General features: G+C 47.7%; 9 protein-coding genes across 9 annotated transcripts; 5 read left to right on the top strand and 4 right to left on the bottom strand.

Annotated features, from left to right (window-relative positions):
- Window positions 1-292: 292 nt before the first annotated feature.
- On the bottom strand, window positions 293-1,464 carry K441DRAFT_578592 (uracil-5-carboxylate decarboxylase; the record flags this gene model as incomplete). The annotated part of the gene is made up of 2 exons (XM_067644295.1): window positions 293-465; window positions 537-1,464. The coding sequence occupies 2 exons, from the start codon at window positions 1,462-1,464 to the stop codon at window positions 293-295; spliced, it is 1,101 nt and encodes a 366-aa protein (XP_067500128.1).
- Window positions 1,465-1,752: 288 nt separating this feature from the next.
- Window positions 1,753-3,292, top strand: K441DRAFT_665931 (Clavaminate synthase-like protein). Its single transcript, XM_067649575.1, has 3 exons — window positions 1,753-1,959; window positions 2,036-2,654; window positions 2,728-3,292. The coding sequence occupies exons 1-3, from the start codon at window positions 1,906-1,908 to the stop codon at window positions 3,087-3,089; spliced, it is 1,035 nt and encodes a 344-aa protein (XP_067500129.1). The 5' UTR covers window positions 1,753-1,905; the 3' UTR covers window positions 3,090-3,292.
- A 162-nt stretch (window positions 3,293-3,454) lies between these two features.
- On the bottom strand, window positions 3,455-3,967 carry K441DRAFT_665932 (uncharacterized protein). Its single transcript, XM_067649576.1, has one exon. It carries the CDS (start codon window positions 3,763-3,765, stop codon window positions 3,538-3,540), a length of 228 nt encoding a protein of 75 aa, XP_067500130.1. The 5' UTR covers window positions 3,766-3,967; the 3' UTR covers window positions 3,455-3,537.
- A 233-nt stretch (window positions 3,968-4,200) lies between these two features.
- On the top strand, window positions 4,201-5,150 carry K441DRAFT_665933 (uncharacterized protein). Its single transcript, XM_067649577.1, has 2 exons — window positions 4,201-4,765; window positions 4,817-5,150. Exons 1-2 carry the CDS (start codon window positions 4,418-4,420, stop codon window positions 4,934-4,936), a joined length of 468 nt encoding a protein of 155 aa, XP_067500131.1. The 5' UTR covers window positions 4,201-4,417; the 3' UTR covers window positions 4,937-5,150.
- K441DRAFT_665934 (uncharacterized protein) lies at window positions 4,948-5,665 on the top strand. Its single transcript, XM_067649578.1, has 4 exons — window positions 4,948-5,039; window positions 5,099-5,208; window positions 5,263-5,388; window positions 5,454-5,665. The coding sequence occupies exons 1-4, from the start codon at window positions 4,975-4,977 to the stop codon at window positions 5,558-5,560; spliced, it is 408 nt and encodes a 135-aa protein (XP_067500132.1). The 5' UTR covers window positions 4,948-4,974; the 3' UTR covers window positions 5,561-5,665.
- K441DRAFT_665935 (uncharacterized protein) lies at window positions 5,486-6,285 on the bottom strand. The gene has a single exon (XM_067649579.1). It carries the CDS (start codon window positions 6,138-6,140, stop codon window positions 5,934-5,936), a length of 207 nt encoding a protein of 68 aa, XP_067500133.1. The 5' UTR covers window positions 6,141-6,285; the 3' UTR covers window positions 5,486-5,933.
- A 454-nt stretch (window positions 6,286-6,739) lies between these two features.
- K441DRAFT_665937 (uncharacterized protein) lies at window positions 6,740-8,882 on the bottom strand. Its single transcript, XM_067649580.1, has 3 exons — window positions 8,425-8,882; window positions 7,897-8,360; window positions 6,740-7,838 (listed from the first exon to the last, which is right to left on the bottom strand). The coding sequence occupies exons 1-3, from the start codon at window positions 8,839-8,841 to the stop codon at window positions 6,935-6,937; spliced, it is 1,785 nt and encodes a 594-aa protein (XP_067500134.1). The 5' UTR covers window positions 8,842-8,882; the 3' UTR covers window positions 6,740-6,934.
- Window positions 8,883-8,997: 115 nt separating this feature from the next.
- Window positions 8,998-14,104, top strand: K441DRAFT_642956 (uncharacterized protein). The gene is made up of 7 exons (XM_067646706.1): window positions 8,998-9,512; window positions 9,591-10,437; window positions 10,491-11,179; window positions 11,252-12,623; window positions 12,670-13,203; window positions 13,258-13,449; window positions 13,508-14,104. Exons 1-7 carry the CDS (start codon window positions 9,239-9,241, stop codon window positions 13,746-13,748), a joined length of 4,149 nt encoding a protein of 1,382 aa, XP_067500135.1. The 5' UTR covers window positions 8,998-9,238; the 3' UTR covers window positions 13,749-14,104.
- A 288-nt stretch (window positions 14,105-14,392) lies between these two features.
- K441DRAFT_617603 (amidase signature enzyme) lies at window positions 14,393-16,879 on the top strand. Its single transcript, XM_067645805.1, has 9 exons — window positions 14,393-14,579; window positions 14,630-15,003; window positions 15,057-15,478; window positions 15,527-15,626; window positions 15,675-15,972; window positions 16,018-16,133; window positions 16,182-16,349; window positions 16,407-16,564; window positions 16,620-16,879. The coding sequence occupies exons 1-9, from the start codon at window positions 14,484-14,486 to the stop codon at window positions 16,736-16,738; spliced, it is 1,851 nt and encodes a 616-aa protein (XP_067500136.1). The 5' UTR covers window positions 14,393-14,483; the 3' UTR covers window positions 16,739-16,879.
- The last annotated feature ends 727 nt before the right edge of the window (window positions 16,880-17,606 follow it).

Consider the following 17,606-nt stretch of genomic DNA (forward strand, 5'->3'; position numbering starts at 1 on the left):
TAATTTCTGATGCAAGGACAGGTCCTGTCTTGGATGGGAAAAGTAAATATAAAGCAAGATTTACCATATCATGAGTGTCGATCTAACTTCGCTCTGGTGATGATTTTCTTCGGTATTTGCTGGAAGAAATCAGATGCACAATCCATGTAAAGCTCAATTGAAAATAAAAGGCTTGAGTGGTTGAGATATTGGAACTCCCTGTAGAGACATGCGGAGAAGTCGGTGCTGCACCACGTTTCTCATATATGAGAATACAGATGAACACCACGTAGACCATAATTTCGACCGATTTTTAAGAACGACGCCCATCAAGATTTAGTATCGTGACAGCGTTGTTACCGAGTACATCGTGCATGGATTTCTCATCGTCACCAAATGCTGCTCCAATAGCTTGGTAATTGGTATTGACACTTGCCCATTCCGTTGCTTGTTCTTCAAGGGGCGGGAAGAACGGGTGATCAGTCCCTAGAGAAGAATTGGTTAGTATGAACTTATTAGGAAAAAATCCTGTGTGGAGCAGTAAGTGCAGATTTTACCGAATAAAAGTCTATCAGACCCAGAGGCATCCACAGCAGCCTTCAAGCCAACCTCGGAGTATATAACAGCGTCCAGATAAATATTTTTCTTCAGCACGTCCCACACAGGTCTCCTACCCTTAAGCTTCCCTTCCTTTTTCAAATGCCCATCATGCTTGATACAGCTCTCAATCCTCCCAGCGAGAAAGGGTAGAGTACCGCCTGAATGTGCAATCAGCACCTGCAGTTTCTGGAACCGATCCCAGACTCCGCTTAGTAGCATTCTCGTCACGGCAATGGTCGTTTCAAGCGGGAAGCCGAGCGCCAACGGCAGCACGTGCCCATACTCACTTGCCCGCGGCCCGTACACGGACCCCGGAAGTCCGTAGTGAGGATGCAAGAAAATGACCTGCCCGTGCTTCTCCAATGCAGCATATATCGGATCCAGCGCCGGATCATCCAAACCCTTCCCCAGCCCCGACGTCCCCATTATGATCCCCCGCATATGCTTCATTCCTACCAGCCTCTCTACTTCCTTCACTACTGTCTCGACCGGCGCCGAGAGCGGCAGCGTCCCAAATGCGTAGAGCCTCCCTGGATACTTTGCACACAGACCGTCCACATCGTCGTTGATCTGCCTCGCCGCATCGCCTGCCTCTTCCGCGGGCAGGAAGTCGAGCCATGGGTTTGCAAGCGAGATTACGGATATGTCGATCTTGTGAGTGTCCATGAATGCCACTTTCTCTGCGATGTCCCAATATTGCGGGCCTACAGGCCGGCCGCGAGAGGTGGAGGGCGTGGTTGGGTCATCTTCGCCGGGGAGGATAATGAGGCGGGAGGAGTCTGGCGCGTCGGGGAAGGTGCGTATGTATGGGACAGTGGTGCGAGAGCGGAGAAGGGAAACAAAAATCGGAGGGTAGATGTGCGTGTGTATGTCTACGATGACCATGGTAGACTACTTAGAGTCTAGAGGAAGTAGCCGTAAAGACACACGCTGGAGTAGAATCAAGTAAGTTAGAGAGAAGAGAAATAACACGCGTCGTCCATGTCCTGTTTTCCTTCTTCAATTGCAGTAAAGGGCGCTGCTTGGCACATGAACTTTGGAGTGGTGATGTTTCTGCATGTTGAGCTTTACCCCACCGTGATAAGAGCTCCGTTATCGCTAGCTGCCTCGTTTGGCAATATGCTCCCTTGCCTCTCGACGGCGGAATTCGGCGGCTTGCGCACACATAGAGTACGCTCGCAGGAGCAATATCTTGCGAAAGGGCCGCAATAGAATACACCTTTGCTCTTGCAAACTTACCATCTTTCAATACTGCATTAATCTCTCCGTAGAAAGTGTACGGCCAGAAGTCTTACTTCCAGCGCTCCAAAAGAACTCACAGCGTCAATGGCACCTATAATTGTCGACTCCGCTGTTGAGAAAGACAATCTCTTCATTCCGGTATGGAGGCTCCATGGTTCGGCTATCTGTGTCGTCGGGTCTACTATATCACCCACTAACCACCCCAACCTACCAGCTAATCGACTTCTCTCTCTTCCTCTCCGGCACGCCCGCCGAAAAGAAGTCCACCGCTGACACCCTCCTCAGCGGCTTCCAGCAAGCCGGCTTCATCTACCTGAAAAACCACGGCATCCCGCGCGCGCAGGTCTCGCGCGTCTTCGCGTCGTCCGCGGCCTTCTTCGCGCGCCCCCAGCCCCAGAAGGACGCCCTGGCCTGGTACAGCCCCGAGGCCAACCGCGGCTACACGGCGCACGGCCGCGAGAAGGTCACGCAGCTGGCCGACAAGGGCGACGTCGAGGCCCTGCGCGCCGCCGTGCCGGATCTCAAGGAGTCGCTCGAGATCGGCCGTGAGGGCGAGGAGGGCCTGCCGAATATGTGGCCCAGTTGCTTTGATGACGAGGGCCAGGTTTTCAAGGATGTTATGCTGGAATTTTTTGACTGCTGCAAGGACCTGCATATGCAAGTTATGCGGGCCGTGGCGATGGGGTTGGGGATCGAGGAGGCTTGGTTTGATGGGTTTACGGATGGTGGGGATAATACGCTGAGGTTGCTGCATTATCCGGAGGTTAAGAGGGGGGTGTTTAGGAGGAAGGATGGGTTGGAGCAGGTTAGGGCGGGGGAGCATACGGATTACGGTGCGTGCAAGAAAGGGGTTGACGATGAGGTCACGGGCCGTGTCATCAGAGAGCTTGCTAATGAAGAGGATAGGCTCAATAACTTTGCTATTCCAAGATGATCGCGGTGGTCTGCAAGTCCTTTCTCCAAACGGTAACTTCATAGATGCCACCCCTATTCCAGACACCATTGTCATCAATGCAGGCGATCTGCTTGCACGGTGGTCAAACGACACCATTAAAAGCACCAAGCACCGTGTAGTCGAGCCTCCGCTCAAAGAAGGTCAAGAGGTCGGGGACGTCTATCCAGCGCGGTATTCCGTGGCGTATTTCTGTAACCCAAATTTCGATAGGTTCATTGACGCCATACCTGGAACATATGAAGAAACAGGGAAGAAGTATGAGGGTGTGAATAGCGGAGAATATTTGGTGAGGAGGTTAGCTGTAACGTATTAAAAAAGGAGGCCGGAAATTACTATTTTTGACAGGATATGCATTGGAAAATATTTTGATACCCGCAATAGCTAGAAGAGCGGTGCATGTTGATTCAAGCGTCAGTAATCTTGTATTCCTTCATGAACAAGTTAGAGATGGCAGCCACAATACATTCGGCTGTGCAGAGATAATAAACACCGTGCAACGCCTTCATATAAGCCTCTTAGACACCAAGCTTCAACTCAGAATCCAATTTCTGCACTGCGCTGAAGTCGGTACTCAGGGTGTTGATCAGCTCAGAGCCTCCAGGTGTATTTTCAAGAACGTCGTGCAGATTGGTTTTGAGGATACTCTGAAAAACTGCTGTGGAAGTTGTTAAGCCGATGGTGGTACCAATGGCTCGTACACGGTAGTCATCGTTAATAGCACCGCGAGTCCCCATTAAATTTGTAACCCGGGCGGCGCCAAATCATACCCCGGTGAATGCAAGATATAGAAATGGTTTCCAAGATGGAGAGGACGTGCCCAGTGTCACTAATAAGCTGCTTCCTAGTAAGTTGAATATCTGAACAAAGATATTTAGAACATAGTATTGCCCAGTAATCTTCTCGATGAAGCCAACAGCGAGAAGCGTGATTGCTGCTGCTGCAGCTTGAGGGATGAATCGGAGGCTATTTTGTACGGTTGATAGACCCATCACTTGTAGATAGATTGGGACACGGAACTAAACGCTAAAGTAGGAGCATACGCCAAAGAAATTATAAAACGAGGGGAGAAGCACATTGCGCACGCGGAAAAGCCTCAATGGAATCGAGGGCTCTTTGGCAAAGTAGAGTTCCCAATACAAAAAAGCGGCGAAGAGTACAGCTCCAGTTCGCAAGGAGCGTGGACAATCGGCGAGTTCCACGTTGAAGTACTTCCGGAATTGAGTCCAAGTTGAATCAATAGTAGGGCAGCTAGGACAGTGATTCCCAGCCCGATACTTCCGACTTTTTTCTTGGAATTTGAACGAGAAACTAGGTCGTCACAGTGCAGATAAACACCAACGGTACTTGGATTAGGAAGGCCCGTTCCTAGCCGATGGCATCATTAACACCGCCTCCGAATGGTCCTCTGAGGGAGAGGAAGACACCGAAAACGATGCCAGCCTGTCCTTCAGTCACACCTCCATTACGCAGCAGGACGAGATCGGCTTCAGTGAATGATGCGATGGGGAAACACGTACCCGAAGCTTGGACATTTTTCGGTACGGAATATTACAGTGTATTAAAATACTATTAAGGCCCAAGGCTGCAACTTTCAAATCGCAATGCGTCTCGCAGTCCTTTGACAACACTTCAGTCATCAACATGGTAGCACTTTCTACAGGGACACTACAGACGAGTGTATACTTTCTGAAAAGGAATAATTTGTATAATGAGGAGAAACCCTATTCACTCCGCTTCACCCCTCCTGAGAATTTCCCAAGATCCAACATCACATTGGAGAAACATGATGTAACCATTCGCAACATCAGGCCCACACTAAAAACCCTCTCTTTTGAGAAGAACGGCTTGACAATAATGAATCTCGAAAGCCAGATGAGCTATGATGACTTTGACAACGAAGAAAAGCTGATCAACATCTATTTGCGGGAAGTTGCCGAGAGCCTATGTGCTTTTCTAGGTGCAGTACATGTTCAGATCTTTGAGCATACAGTATGCAGATCATCTGGCCTGTTTATGATTATGATTATTAACAAAGAAAAGGTCCGGAAGCGCCATTCCATCTTCCCGATCTCAACGGGAGAACCGTACAAATACAACCAGCCAACTTCGATGGCCCATGTAGGTCGGTATATCAGCAGGTATATCGATACCAGCTACTGATCACTCTTCTAGATACCACTCCCGAGTGGGCCCGGGACATGGTTCAGAAACTGAATAGAGATCAGGCGGATGAGATATTGAAATGTCGAGTTCAATGTGTCAAGTCAGTGCAACGTTTGATGCTTCAACTCTCACAGTAATTGTACTGAAGATTGTTTTAAGCGTCTGGAAACCACTGAAAGGCCCTGTACAGGACTGGCCCTTAGCAATGTGTGATCCACGCTCAATTAAACCCGAGACAGATTTGGAACCCTGTGATTTAGTATACCCAGGTTCGCTACCGTATAAGCATAACACAAAGCCCGGGTATACTAAGAAATTCTCAGATTACGTCGTAGAAAATCGGCAACTATACCACTCACCAAGGCACGAGTGGATGTATCTCGCCGATCAGCAGCCGTCTGAGGCGTGGGTATTTCTGCAGTCAGACACGACAGCAGACGTTAAGTCTGGTTTGTTACCTTCCCCATTTAAGCCCAGGTATATTAGTGGGTTTACTAAATGTCATGGTTTTTAGTTCCGCACACGGCTTTTCCAAATCCATTGGCAGGTGAGGATGCTGTTCCAAGAGAAAGTATCGAGGTTAGAGCCTTGGTTTATTATGGCGGCTTTGCAGACGAGTAGGCTTATAGCGATACAAAGCGCCCTTATGCGGTATCAGACTTTCGAACTAGTTCTCGCAATTCCATATAACAAACTAGGTTTTCTAAGAGATCTATCATCCTATATATGTCGAAGTATCCAATGACAGTGCATAAATGCCACAAATAAGGTGATGTCTAGACATGGTTGAAAAGAAGCAAGGAAACTCCGCGCCGCGCCGCCAAGATGAAATGGTTGGTACGCTAAAAGGCTTTATTGACGCTCATATGCTTTCATGCAAAAAATCCTTTAAATGAGGCTAGGCGATCACAGTCTTGCTTGCGACCAGATGCTAGCCTCAACCTATTCCATCCTATGATCCTTCATTGGCCTCTCTATTCGAATATCATGAGTCTTAAGTAGACTTTGAGGTCTTTGCGCTCTCTTGTTCCAGCACCCACCCATCACGGACGAAGAAGTTTCCCGCATTGCCATCGAACACCATTACTTCCCCCTTCTTGAAGCCGAATATCTGGGCTTGAGGCTGAGACTCGCGAGGCGCAGGCCAAATGGCCTTCCACGGCTGGCTTTTAGCAGTTCCCTTCTGAGTGGATTGTTCCATATTGAAAGGAAGTTTCGTGGCTTCTAGAATGCGCATCAGCAACCGTTCAAAAGACAATTCAATTGCAGGAGATAGATTGCCCCCAACCTTCGCACAATATTTTTCCGGGAGCGGAAGTAATGTGATTGACGAGCAATTGCGGAGGTTCAATCAGCACTACCAATGTTCTTCTTTGTATAAACTGGACTCAAATGGAAAATCGGTCGTGTGACAGCGGGTGGTTTTGAGGTATATCGTTGATGAAGGCGGCATATCCAGTAGTCACTCTGCGGCACGCTATTCGATGGTGAGGGGTTAAAAGGTGTTGTCAAATCACGGAAGGTGTTGGGCGCCAACTCGGGTCTCGCGGGTGACCAAAGCGCCCGAGCATCACGATGTGACCATGGTTTGGCACCAACTCGGGTCTCGCGGGTGACCAAAGCGCCCGAGCATCACGATGTGACCATGGTTTGGCACCAACTCGGGTCTCGCGGGTGACCAAAGCGCCCGAGCATCACGATGTGACCATGATTCAACGCGTGCTACTTTTGGACAAGAATAATAATGAATGACATGAGGGTGTCGCGACTTCGGCGATTAGCGGTTTAATTATATAAGCTTGGCGCCATGTGATTCATGTGCTCGAGGCAGTCCACTCACCCTCAAGCACGTTTGCTGCATGCATGCCCTCTCAAACCAATCTAAACATACAAAACGCCCAAAGATAAAACCCAAACAGTCAATGCCCAACTCCTCCGCCCGGGTATCCCGGTCATAACATGCGAGTGACCAGCAGTATAATTACATTAATCTTTTTAGAATGTTATTGGCCCTAGAACATTCTCTGCGCTTTTAGTATTCGAATTGGAGAGGTGATCAACAGTGATCCCCCAGGCCGTGTACAGTTCTTCCTCCAGAGGCACTACAATTTCATCATATACTGCCTGGCGAACCTCTTCATCTCCCAAACTCGCCCTTTGCAAATTAACAAGAAATTTGCAGTCGATACATGCTTGAATAATTTTGAAGTAACTGTTGTACATATTATCATGAGACTCCTCCAGTATGCGGGAGGCAGTAAAGAGGTCGGTATTGGCGTTCACTTTTCCGCCGTTTAAGTCGGCATCGGCTCTCTTGGATTCAATCGGCACACCTAGTTCTATCTCCAATAGTAGGATACCTAGTGCTAACACAGATGAGCAGGGGTGGAGCACATATTTTGACGAACCCCCTTGCGCAGTCCGGGACGTAACAAAACCCTTAGACAAGTAGGGTCGTTCCAGGTCCAGCTTAGCAGCTCCATCGCGTTCAATCGTTTGGTGAAAGAATTTAATATGCTCTTTATTCCAATCCTCGGCCATCCAAGGACTTCCGCAGTACTGAAGCATTGTATGAGCGAGAATGACGGCAAGGATCCTCTTTTGCTTGAGTGTCATTTTTCCTGTGTTACGGAGGAAGTCACCGAGAGAAACCGCCCGTCCTGATTCAAGACCCCATAGACGTTTCGGCTTAGAATTTACCTGCCATAATTGTTCGCCGTTATATTGCATGCGCAGACTGCAATTATTCTCTTGGGCAAACTCTAGCAGCTCACAAATGTTATCAATCCTTTCTTTCGTTTGCGAGTCTGGAGAAGCCGGTTCAATAAAACTATCGACTCTGGGTCGAGGAACAATTCCATCTGCAAATCTAACGCACAGACGGGGTTGAGACGAGAACCTTGTGGCCAAACATCAGCGTAAAGCTCAGGCTGAGCCGAATCGGAATTTTAACTCACGAGTCAGGGACTATAGCAATACTGCTTTCTTGCCATTTTCTCGGGTTGCTACCTTCCACATGCTTTCTCGACAGAAGCATATCCAGATCTATCGACGATGGCGACTTTTTAAGTGAGGTATACAAGCTATTTACGAGACAGATCCTGCCCTGGTGATGGGACGAGCAACCGCATGAAAGCTGCCGAGTCATGGCATCGTACAATGCATGTAGAAGTTTCCAAAAGTGCCTTTTCGGGACAGTTTTTCCAGATCGCCGCTTTGTCCTGCTTTGTGGCGCTTCTGGTGACGCTTGGCTCAAAAGCCGCTCCATATTCGCGTTGTTCCTTTCCAGCCTTCTGAGCAACCTTGTGCGCTTGTCTTCCCGAGTGCTGAATTGGATCCTCTGAAGGAGGGTTGTGGAATTTTCGCCATGCTGGATGTTTCGCTGGAGCGCGCTAAGTTTACTGAACTCATTTGGTTGATTCTTGACACCAGCACTTATCAGTAAGATCTTTCCAATAAGAGAATTCACCTCTTTGAAGCCTTACCGCGTTAATGTTATGAGCTCTCAGGTTATGAAGAGTTTGGCCACTCAGAAGGTCATCGAGAATCTTCAAGCTAGCTTTTATCGTAACTAGTATTGGTTCGTAGGTTGCACCAAGCCTATCTCTTAGAGCGACCGATACTTCCTTGTCATCCCAGTTACTCGGCTGCGAAAAGTTACCGAGGCTTTGCAACTGGCTGTTGGAGAGCTGCGGAAGTTCTCGTGCGAGATTTCTCACATGGAGTTCCAGAAAACACACTTCAACGTGCAGGTCCTGAAAGAAATCTGCGAGCTTCTGAGCTGCAGCAGTTGGGCGCACGGCGGCACGGATAGGCCTATGAACCGTGCGGTAGTGTTCTGCGCAGGATACCAGGATTGGAATGACGCCGAGCAATAAAGCGATACATTCGAGACCGGACATCGTTAAGAGAGGTATGAAGACGGGAAATAGTAGACTTCTCTTTACCAGTTCCTGCTACGAGAGAAGGCTCCGTTATATGAAGTGTTGCTTAGTGTGGGGGCCCGGGGGCTCAGCCTGATCCCTCCGGTCGCCTCGATATTTATCTACTAACCACCCCGCCGTAAAACCGCATCGCAGCCTTACAATAATCCCCGATGAGTGTCTGCCTTTCCCCACGACTGTGCAAGCAAGCCCTGTCATCCTCAGCCAATCAAGCTAAATCTTCAGAACTCCGGTGAAACCGATAAAAGTTCTTGACTCCGGTGCCTGCTTCCTTGTTTCTGCTTATCCTCTCAGCCTTTCTAGATCCACTCCATAATCTTGCGTTCAGTCAAGTTTTATTCAAGCTGAAGTGCGTATGATGGAGGAGCTGTCGTTGGTGTCACAGGCTGCGGCTGCTCTGGCTCTTTTCACCAACCTTAATTCAAACTTTTCCCAAGATATAACACCTGACGAGGCCACATTATTACCGCTTTTGGAAGATCAGTATGGCCGATTCAACATATGGGCTCGTAACGTTGGGGTCTTTGCTAGCGGCCATGCTTCCCTAGATTATCGTCTTAGAGAAGATCCACAACCAAGAGTCCTTGTCGGAGGGCTCCTAGAAGGGCTGCAGGATCAGCTTCAGCGCGGTAAGTCTATCAAAGGAGTAACATCGGGCCTCTCCCTGAAGGAGATATCAGCGGACGCATCCTAACGCTGCAACTCAGCGATATATCTTCAGCAGAGCACACACGACCCTGGCAAAGATGAGGAAGAGTACGAAAAGGACTCAGATTCTATAGAGGAAAGCTTAGAGACCAATTATTACGCATCATCTTCCAAGGCTGTATCATATTACTCTGCCTCTGAATCCGATTTCACGTCGGACACTGATACCAAGTCCGAAGTTCTCTCCCCATTACAGGACCGTCTACGCGTTATTGAACAGACTGTCGACAAACTCTTCAGGTTTTCTATAGCGATACGTAAGCCATCTTTGGCAACTCAGAACTCAAAGGCAGATTGCCGCGCTATTAAAGATGAAGAAGGAAATGATATCAGTTCCGACTTCGAATTGTTTGCACGCGAGTTCGTCTCGCACCGTTTTCCTGATGCTCACCCAGCTCTGCGAGATAGAATAAGCAAGGCCATGTTATTGCGTAGACGGCGTTTTGTCTACCGCCAGAGGCACCAGATTAAGCTCGAAAATAAAGGTCCAGGTCCCGCTGCAGCCAGAACCGCCCGGCTATGGACTTCAAGCCAAATTTCTTACCCAACAACTCTTAATGCAGAGCATACATCTTCTCCAGTAGCAAAGAAGACGCTAAATCATAAAGAAGAAACAACTGTCCTGTCTGGCACGTCTGCATCCGCTTTCTCCCGCAACAAATTTCGGGCCGATTCTGTCCTTGCATCATCTACAAAGGCATCAACAGCAATCTACGCATATGGAAATCATGCAGATACAGTACAGATACCGCCCCCGCCGAGGTTACTCCCGTCGAGCAAAGAATTTGAGTGCCCCTACTGTTGCATTATCCTACCGATCAAGGAAGCAGCGCCGTCTCGGTGGAGGTTCGTTTGGCACGTCATAACGTTTATTCTTACTTGAAGCTAATATTTCAAAGGCACCACGTACTCAAAGACCTTGAACCTTACGTATGTATGTTTGCAAATTGCACCCACCCGGATCACCTCTTCCCTGATCGCAGTTCATGGCTCTCTCACATGGAGTTTGAGCATACTCGCCAGTGGCGTTGCACTTCGCAAGAACATCCGCCCCGAACTTTTGAAAAGGAGGAAGATTTTGAGGCTCATATGCGATTGGATCACCAGGGATCTTTCACCGAAGTTCAAATTTCTAGGCTGAAGTACCTGAATGCGACACCGTCGCCAGTGACATTCGAAACGTGCCCACTCTGTAACCTTGACCCTTCGTCGAATCTTGAGCAAAGCGGCAGTTTAGCTCCACTTTCAGGTTTTGCGGCACAGCGGAATAAGAAGAAAACAACCTCAGACCAACTAGCAAATCATATCGCGGCACATCTTCAGTCTGTTGCAGTTCGATCTCTTCCCTGGCTAGACGATGGTGAGGACGACGCATCGAGTGCTCTATCCGCATCTCAAAAACGCAGAGGAAGTACTACTAGTAGCGATGCTGAAGATGTAACTCTCGAATTTGATGACGAAGTCCCGGTTAAAATAGCCGCGGATGACAGCATAATCACCAACGCCTTACCGGGTGATATACATGACGAATGGAGCTTCTTGCCTCCCTGTGAATACTCTGGTCATGACAGTGACCCTACATTACAAGCTTTTCTCCAGGCTTTCTACACCTATGCGGGCCAAATACATCGGCTACATGACAGTGACCCTACATTACAAGCTTTTCTCCAGGCTTTCTACACCTCGGATTCCGACGTCTACAGGTTAGGAAGATCAACTCTTCCCTGCTATTTGATCCCATTCGGACGGAACAAGGCCTTTTTCGGTCGCACCAAAGAGCTCGAGGCCATAGAGAAAGCCCTTTGTCCTCAGATTAGCACTGGACGCCTAGAAGAAGAGTATGCACTATTGAAAACTTTCGCAATCTGTGGTCCTGGTGGAATGGGCAAATCCCAACTCGCCATTGAATTTGTGAACAGGAATAAAACCCTCTTTGACGCTGTATTCTACGTTCATGCCGACGAATATTCGAAACTAGCACAAGACTTCAATAGTATTGCCATTGCATTAGGGCTAGTGGGGAAGGACTCGCCCGACTCAAAGGATCATGTGTTAACTCGAGAACGCGTCAAAAGATGGTTGGCAAATCCTATCAAAACAGCCCGTAGGAAGTCGAGCCCTGAGGACGAAGAAACAGCATCCTGGCTACTTGTTTATGATGGTGCTGACAGGTCGGAGATATTGAATGTCTTTTGGCCGCTTGGTGGGTCAGGATCTATTCTCATCACAACCCGCGACCCCCTGCCTTGGACTGCTTATTTAAATCTCGAACCATTCAACGTTGAAGATGGCGCAGGATTTTTGTTAAAGATGACAAATCGAGGACAAGAACCAGGGGAACGTGAAAACGCCACAATTATATCTCAGAGACTAGGAGGTTTGCCACTTGCTTTGACTCAAATGGCTCGCTTTATCACCAGACGAAACATGACGTTCCCAGAGTTTATACAGGCATACAGCGAAAGAGAGAGTCGGGAAGAGATGTTCAAGTTCCGGGTTGAAGAATCAAATGGAGGTGGACTGTCAAGTTACGGTCACACTCTAGCGTCGGTGTGGGCTCTCGAAGTTCTCAAAGACGGAAAAGCACTTCTGGATGTGATCTCCATGCTTGATCCTGACGGCATATCTGAACACATACTCACAGCCTATGCAGAGAATGTCACCTTAGAAGACTATCCTAAGTCGCTAAGAGCCTACGGCGCAGCAAGGACTGAGCTACTCCAGTGCTCGATCGTGACTGGAAATGCGAGGACTCATAGGCTTTTCATACATAGACTCGTGCAAGATCTTTCCCGACTTCGCATGAGTTCCAAACAATACAGGGAAACCTTCGACAGTACGGTGCGGCTGATTTCTGGCGTGTGGCCTTACCAGCCATTCACCTGGCGTCATGGCATATCAAGATGGCCTACTTGTGAGGATTTGTTTCCTCATGTTATTAGACTTAAAGAGCTAGCAAGGCCATTCACCCCTGATCCAGAGAATGTAGAAGGCGACTATGAATATGCAAAACTTTTAGTAGATGCTGGCTGGTAAGTCTCCTGGTATCGGATGTGTGCCAAGTTCTAATCGTGTCAGGTATCAACATGAGAGGGGAGTGTCTTCCGGGGCTGTTGTGTACTACGACATTGCGCAGTTTATCTGCGAGTCGCTGAAGTGGACAATTAAAACGATGAATAATAGTCCAATCTCTGAGAAGCAAGTAGATGCTATTCTAGCTGAGTTGAGCCACAACCGAGGATGTATTGCAACGGAAACCAATTGCCCCAAGGATGCCCTGAAGTATCATAGTCAGTTCAATGCAATGATGCTTAAAGAGATTGCCAACGAGCCACAAGGGACCGACTGGAGACTTGGTATTTCCTGGAACCAGCTTGGTACCGCAAAGATGATCAACGAGCTGTGGGAAGAAGGAGAGGACTGCTTCAGGCGATCAATCCTCACTATGCAACGAGTTGATAACTTCAGACAAGTGTGGATATCTCTACCCGTAGTGAACCTTGGGCTCGCATATTGGTTTACAAATCGATGCGAGAAGGCTCTTAGAATACTGAGCGAAGGCCTCTCCCACCGACAGGCCGCTTTAGGTATAGAAGATAAAGAGTCATTCATGTAAATCCTCCCTTCTAGTCACTCTAGGTTCAGTTTTATTAACTCAGTATCAAGAACAGGGAGATTCCTTCATGCATTAGGGAATGTCAAAGCATCACAAGGAGCAACGGACGAAAGCTTATCATTCCATCGTAAAGCACTCCTTCACTACAAAACTACTTTAGGGAGTAATCATCACCGCACTGCCGATACATGTATTAAAGTGGCCGACCATTGCATACGGCTCTTCCAACGCGACACCGCAATGTAAGTTTCATTCTCACATGCAGCTAAAGGAGAATTCGTCTAACTGTAAGTTTCACAGGGCCCTGCTTGATCAAGCACTCAAAACTTACGGCGATCGTTACGTCTTCAAACCGGAGAAGGCACGAGCAATATTCAAAAGGAGTAAAGTTCTCCGCTTACTGCAGAGGGAGGATGAAGCAGAAGCTGCCCTCAATGAAAGCTGGAAACTTTACCAGGAAATTAGGCCAGCGGATCAGCGAACAGCAGAGCAGCTGTGTGATACGGATTTCGACAAGATTGTTGTGTTCTGGTCAAGATAATGGGCCACTGTTGCCTGCTGCATAAAAGATTAGGGTTATAATAAAAATGCGATAATTGGAATCTTAAATTAATATTTTCAAACTCTGCACCTGTATCCAAGGGCTGAACTTGTTTGTATTACCTCTTCAAATGCTCATACTAGCCCTAGTGAGATTGTACCCCCACTGCCTCCGCAGCAGCAGCAGGCAGAACAGGTAGTAAGCAGCTGAAAGTTATGACTAGTCCACTTCCGGTCACCGGATGGGCAGCCTCACTCTAATCTCTTAGGACGAACGCTAGATGCGGAAAAAAGGCAAACGCTCGACATGGAATGATTTAGCATAGCCAGATATACATTTATAAATACTTATCCGATAGGCATATCAAAGGATTCTGATGCTACGTACTTCTATCATATTAAAAGAGCAACTTCTGAATGCGCTTCTGCTCTTAGCAAACTTTCTGCATAGCAAAACCCCCACCAAAGATCGAAATGTATGCCTTCAATAATAGTAGCTTGAAGGCCTTGTAAAATTAGAAGCAAGGGAGGATATTCCGACTCGTTGAACCACGTGATTTTCGGCAATCCCCAAAACGGAAACCCGTGATAGCAGCATGGTGTTGACCCCGCTAAAAAATTTCGGAAGACCTTATTCAGGAACTATGAGGACTGACCGTTGACAGAAGTGGGCAGGAAATAGATCTTAATGACCTGGTCAAACCAACTTTAGAGCACAATAAATAGCTAACCTATAATGGAAGACCGCTCAGGTGAAGCCAAAATAACATGGTTAAATAATGACCAGGCATTCATCTTGGATGGTACGACCTACTTAGTATCTTCAGCACCAGTAAGAGTAGGTTGTTTTCTTGGAAACTCATAACGTCTGACCATTCTTAGGAGTCTATCATCCTGAATCATCGAGGGCCCACCCTTGCCACGGTGTTCAGAATCGCACCAAGCTTGCATATTACTAAGGAGTGGTTGCAAAATTCTGTGGAAGACTATATCAGCAAGGATGACGTATTTCGAAGAGAATTTCTTACAGGCATCATATTCGTTGGAGCTGCGAAAGAGGAAGTGCGGATTACAGAAGACAGCCAAGAATTTCTTCGCCATTTTGGTACGCAGTTTAATGTCTATCTTAAGACGGCTTCGAAGCAGCTCGTGCCAGGCCCATATGTGATCTTGAATCATAAAATCTTGGATGTTTCGACACTCTACCCTGACGAGAACGGAGCATTTCTAGCAACACTAAAGCCTGGAATACACAAGTGAGAGGACCGCTCTAAAATGACCAACTTTCAAACTTCTTATACCAGTATAGTCCTTTTGTTACCATTTCCACTGAAGCACATGAAAAAACTCTCAGCATAGCGGTGCCCTCACGGCTCCGATTCACAACTAGCTCCGATGCCCCTCTTGCCGGCTTTCGTGTAGCTGTTAAAGGCAACTTCAATCTTCAAGGCCTACGAACTTCTCTTTGCAACCGGGCCTATTTCAACACCTATCCGCCATGTGATAAGACTGCAAAATGCATCCAACAAGTGGTTGATGCCGGTGCCACATTAGTCGGGACTACGAAGCTCGCATCTTTCGCCGCAACAGAGGAGCCTACACAATGTATAGACTATCAAGCTCCTTGGAACCCTCGAGCTGATGGTTATCAGTCTCCTGCAGGCAGCAGTAGTGGAAGTGGAGCAGCAATCGGGGCATATGACTGGCTCGATATTGCCATTGGATCTGACAGTATGAGAGACCCGCGTCGGTTCAAGTCCGGGTGCTAAATGAAAGCAGCTAGTGGCAGTGGTAGGCGGCCAGGGCACTGGAATGGTTGCTTTGCGATGCGCCCAACTTTCGGAGTTATTCCAATGGATGGCATGGTCTCAAGCTTTGAGTAGGTCCATCTATGCGCTTACTTTACCAGAATGTAACAGCTATATAGGATGTTTGACACGCCTACATTTCTTGGGCGAGATCTGCGGCAGATGAGAGACTTCGCTGCTGTTTGGTACGGGAACAGGATGAGTACTAACAGCGTAGAGCCTATTTCGGCGATTATATGGCCTTCGGATTTCTGGGCTTTTATCAATCTAAATCAGCAGAGCTTAGCAAGGTCTTTCGTTAGTGAACTTGAAGCGTGCTTGAAACTAAACTGTCAAGAAGTCTCATTCACTGCTGAATGGGCCAAGAAACCACCAAAGGAAGCAGGACTTGAGTCACTTGATGATTTCATGAAAGATGTAAATATTCTATATATGAACTCCGTCATTTTCTTACAAGTGCAGGCCTCGAAAAATTCCTTCTGGTACGATGACTATCACGCATTCGACAAGTTCCGGGAAGACTACTGGGAGAAACACCAAAAGTCTCCTTACGTTAGCCCTCCAGTTCGCGCTCAATGGTCAGTCCGCTTCCATTGCCTACCAAGCTATTACTCACGAAGCTGTAGGGAAGCAGCTAGAAATATCACCAAGACAGAACGTGATGAAGCCATTCACCGCCTGCTTGTTTACCGCGCCTGGTTCCTCACCCATTTCATAAATGCCAATTCAAGAAATATCCTTGTCGTCCTCCCAATCGAGAATATTTCTCCGCGGTACCGTGATGAGCCTCCGGCGTAAGCCTCCTTTAAATATATTAAGAAGAACTTGAATGCTAATTCAGTGATATGTAGACCATTTATTGCCCCAACTGGAGTGACCACGTTGATGCTAAGTCCCATACTTGAAGCTCCCGAACTCATTGTCCCGATTAGTGAGATACCATATCAGTCTAAGGTTAGCGGGACGGAGGAGCATCTGCCCGTTGGAATTGGTTTAATGGCACTTCCAGGTACTTACACACTTTCAAAGTCTTCAGAGATTCTAGACTGATAATCGGAACTTAGGCAGTGACATGATGCTAATGGACCTGGCTCAGGAATGTTTAGTAAGGGCTGGGAGGCCAACGAGAGTTTACACTGGAAGACGCATGTTTAAAAAGGAATTCGAAGAGAGTTTCATATAATGCTCTGATATTCACACAACAACCTCGACCGAGCCTTTGCATCCTCTTGAGTTGGTCCATTTTACCACTTCGCTAAGTGTTCGTAACTCCTACAGCCCCTACAAATACTCCGTCGTGCCGCGACAACCGTGCGCTGAGCTCAATTATCCCCGTAGTCCAGTAGTTTCTCCAGCTCTTGAAAATCGAACGACACCTTCACGAGCTTCTGCTGCAGCCAATCGGCAGGCAGGTCATCCTTCAACGCGGTATTTTTGTAAAACGCGTCATACTTAGTCCGTAGAAGTTTCACAACGCCATCTCTCTCCTTGATAAACTCTGCCCATTGCCCTTTGACTAATGTATGTGCGTCATGGACCTTCATGCCTGGCACCAGCATGACACCTGCAGCGGTTCCCAGTAAATGATCGGGCCCAACTTCGGTCATGGCGGTTTTGACCTCTTCATATCTACTATAAAAAGCCTCTTTGACTTGAACGCAGTGACTCGAAAATTCTCGAGCTTTCTTGATTTGCTCGGCGATGACTAGGCCCTGCTGAGGAACGCTAAAGTGCTTCTCAGTTTTAAGTTCGGCGGCATGTTATGGGTATGTGCTTACGTGACTGATTTAGGCTTGTTCATGGTGACGATTTCCACAACGAGTACAGAGGGGTTTGGACTGATAATCTAGGAAGGATGGGGTGATGCTGATGAATGCCTTGGAAGATTTTGAGAAGAACGGCTTTTATAGGTGCGTGCTTCGGTCTCTCGAGTCTATGCTTTCGGAATTTTTACTAAGGAGCGCAAAAAGCATGTTACTAGCACGTTATGCAATGTAGGAGGTAGATCGAGACCACACACGTGTAACCATCTCGTTAAGCCTCTTATGTAT

Source organism: Cenococcum geophilum, assembly GCF_001692895.1.
Source record: "Cenococcum geophilum 1.58 unplaced genomic scaffold K441scaffold_46, whole genome shotgun sequence".
Classification (NCBI taxonomy): domain Eukaryota; kingdom Fungi; phylum Ascomycota; class Dothideomycetes; order Gloniales; family Gloniaceae; genus Cenococcum; species Cenococcum geophilum.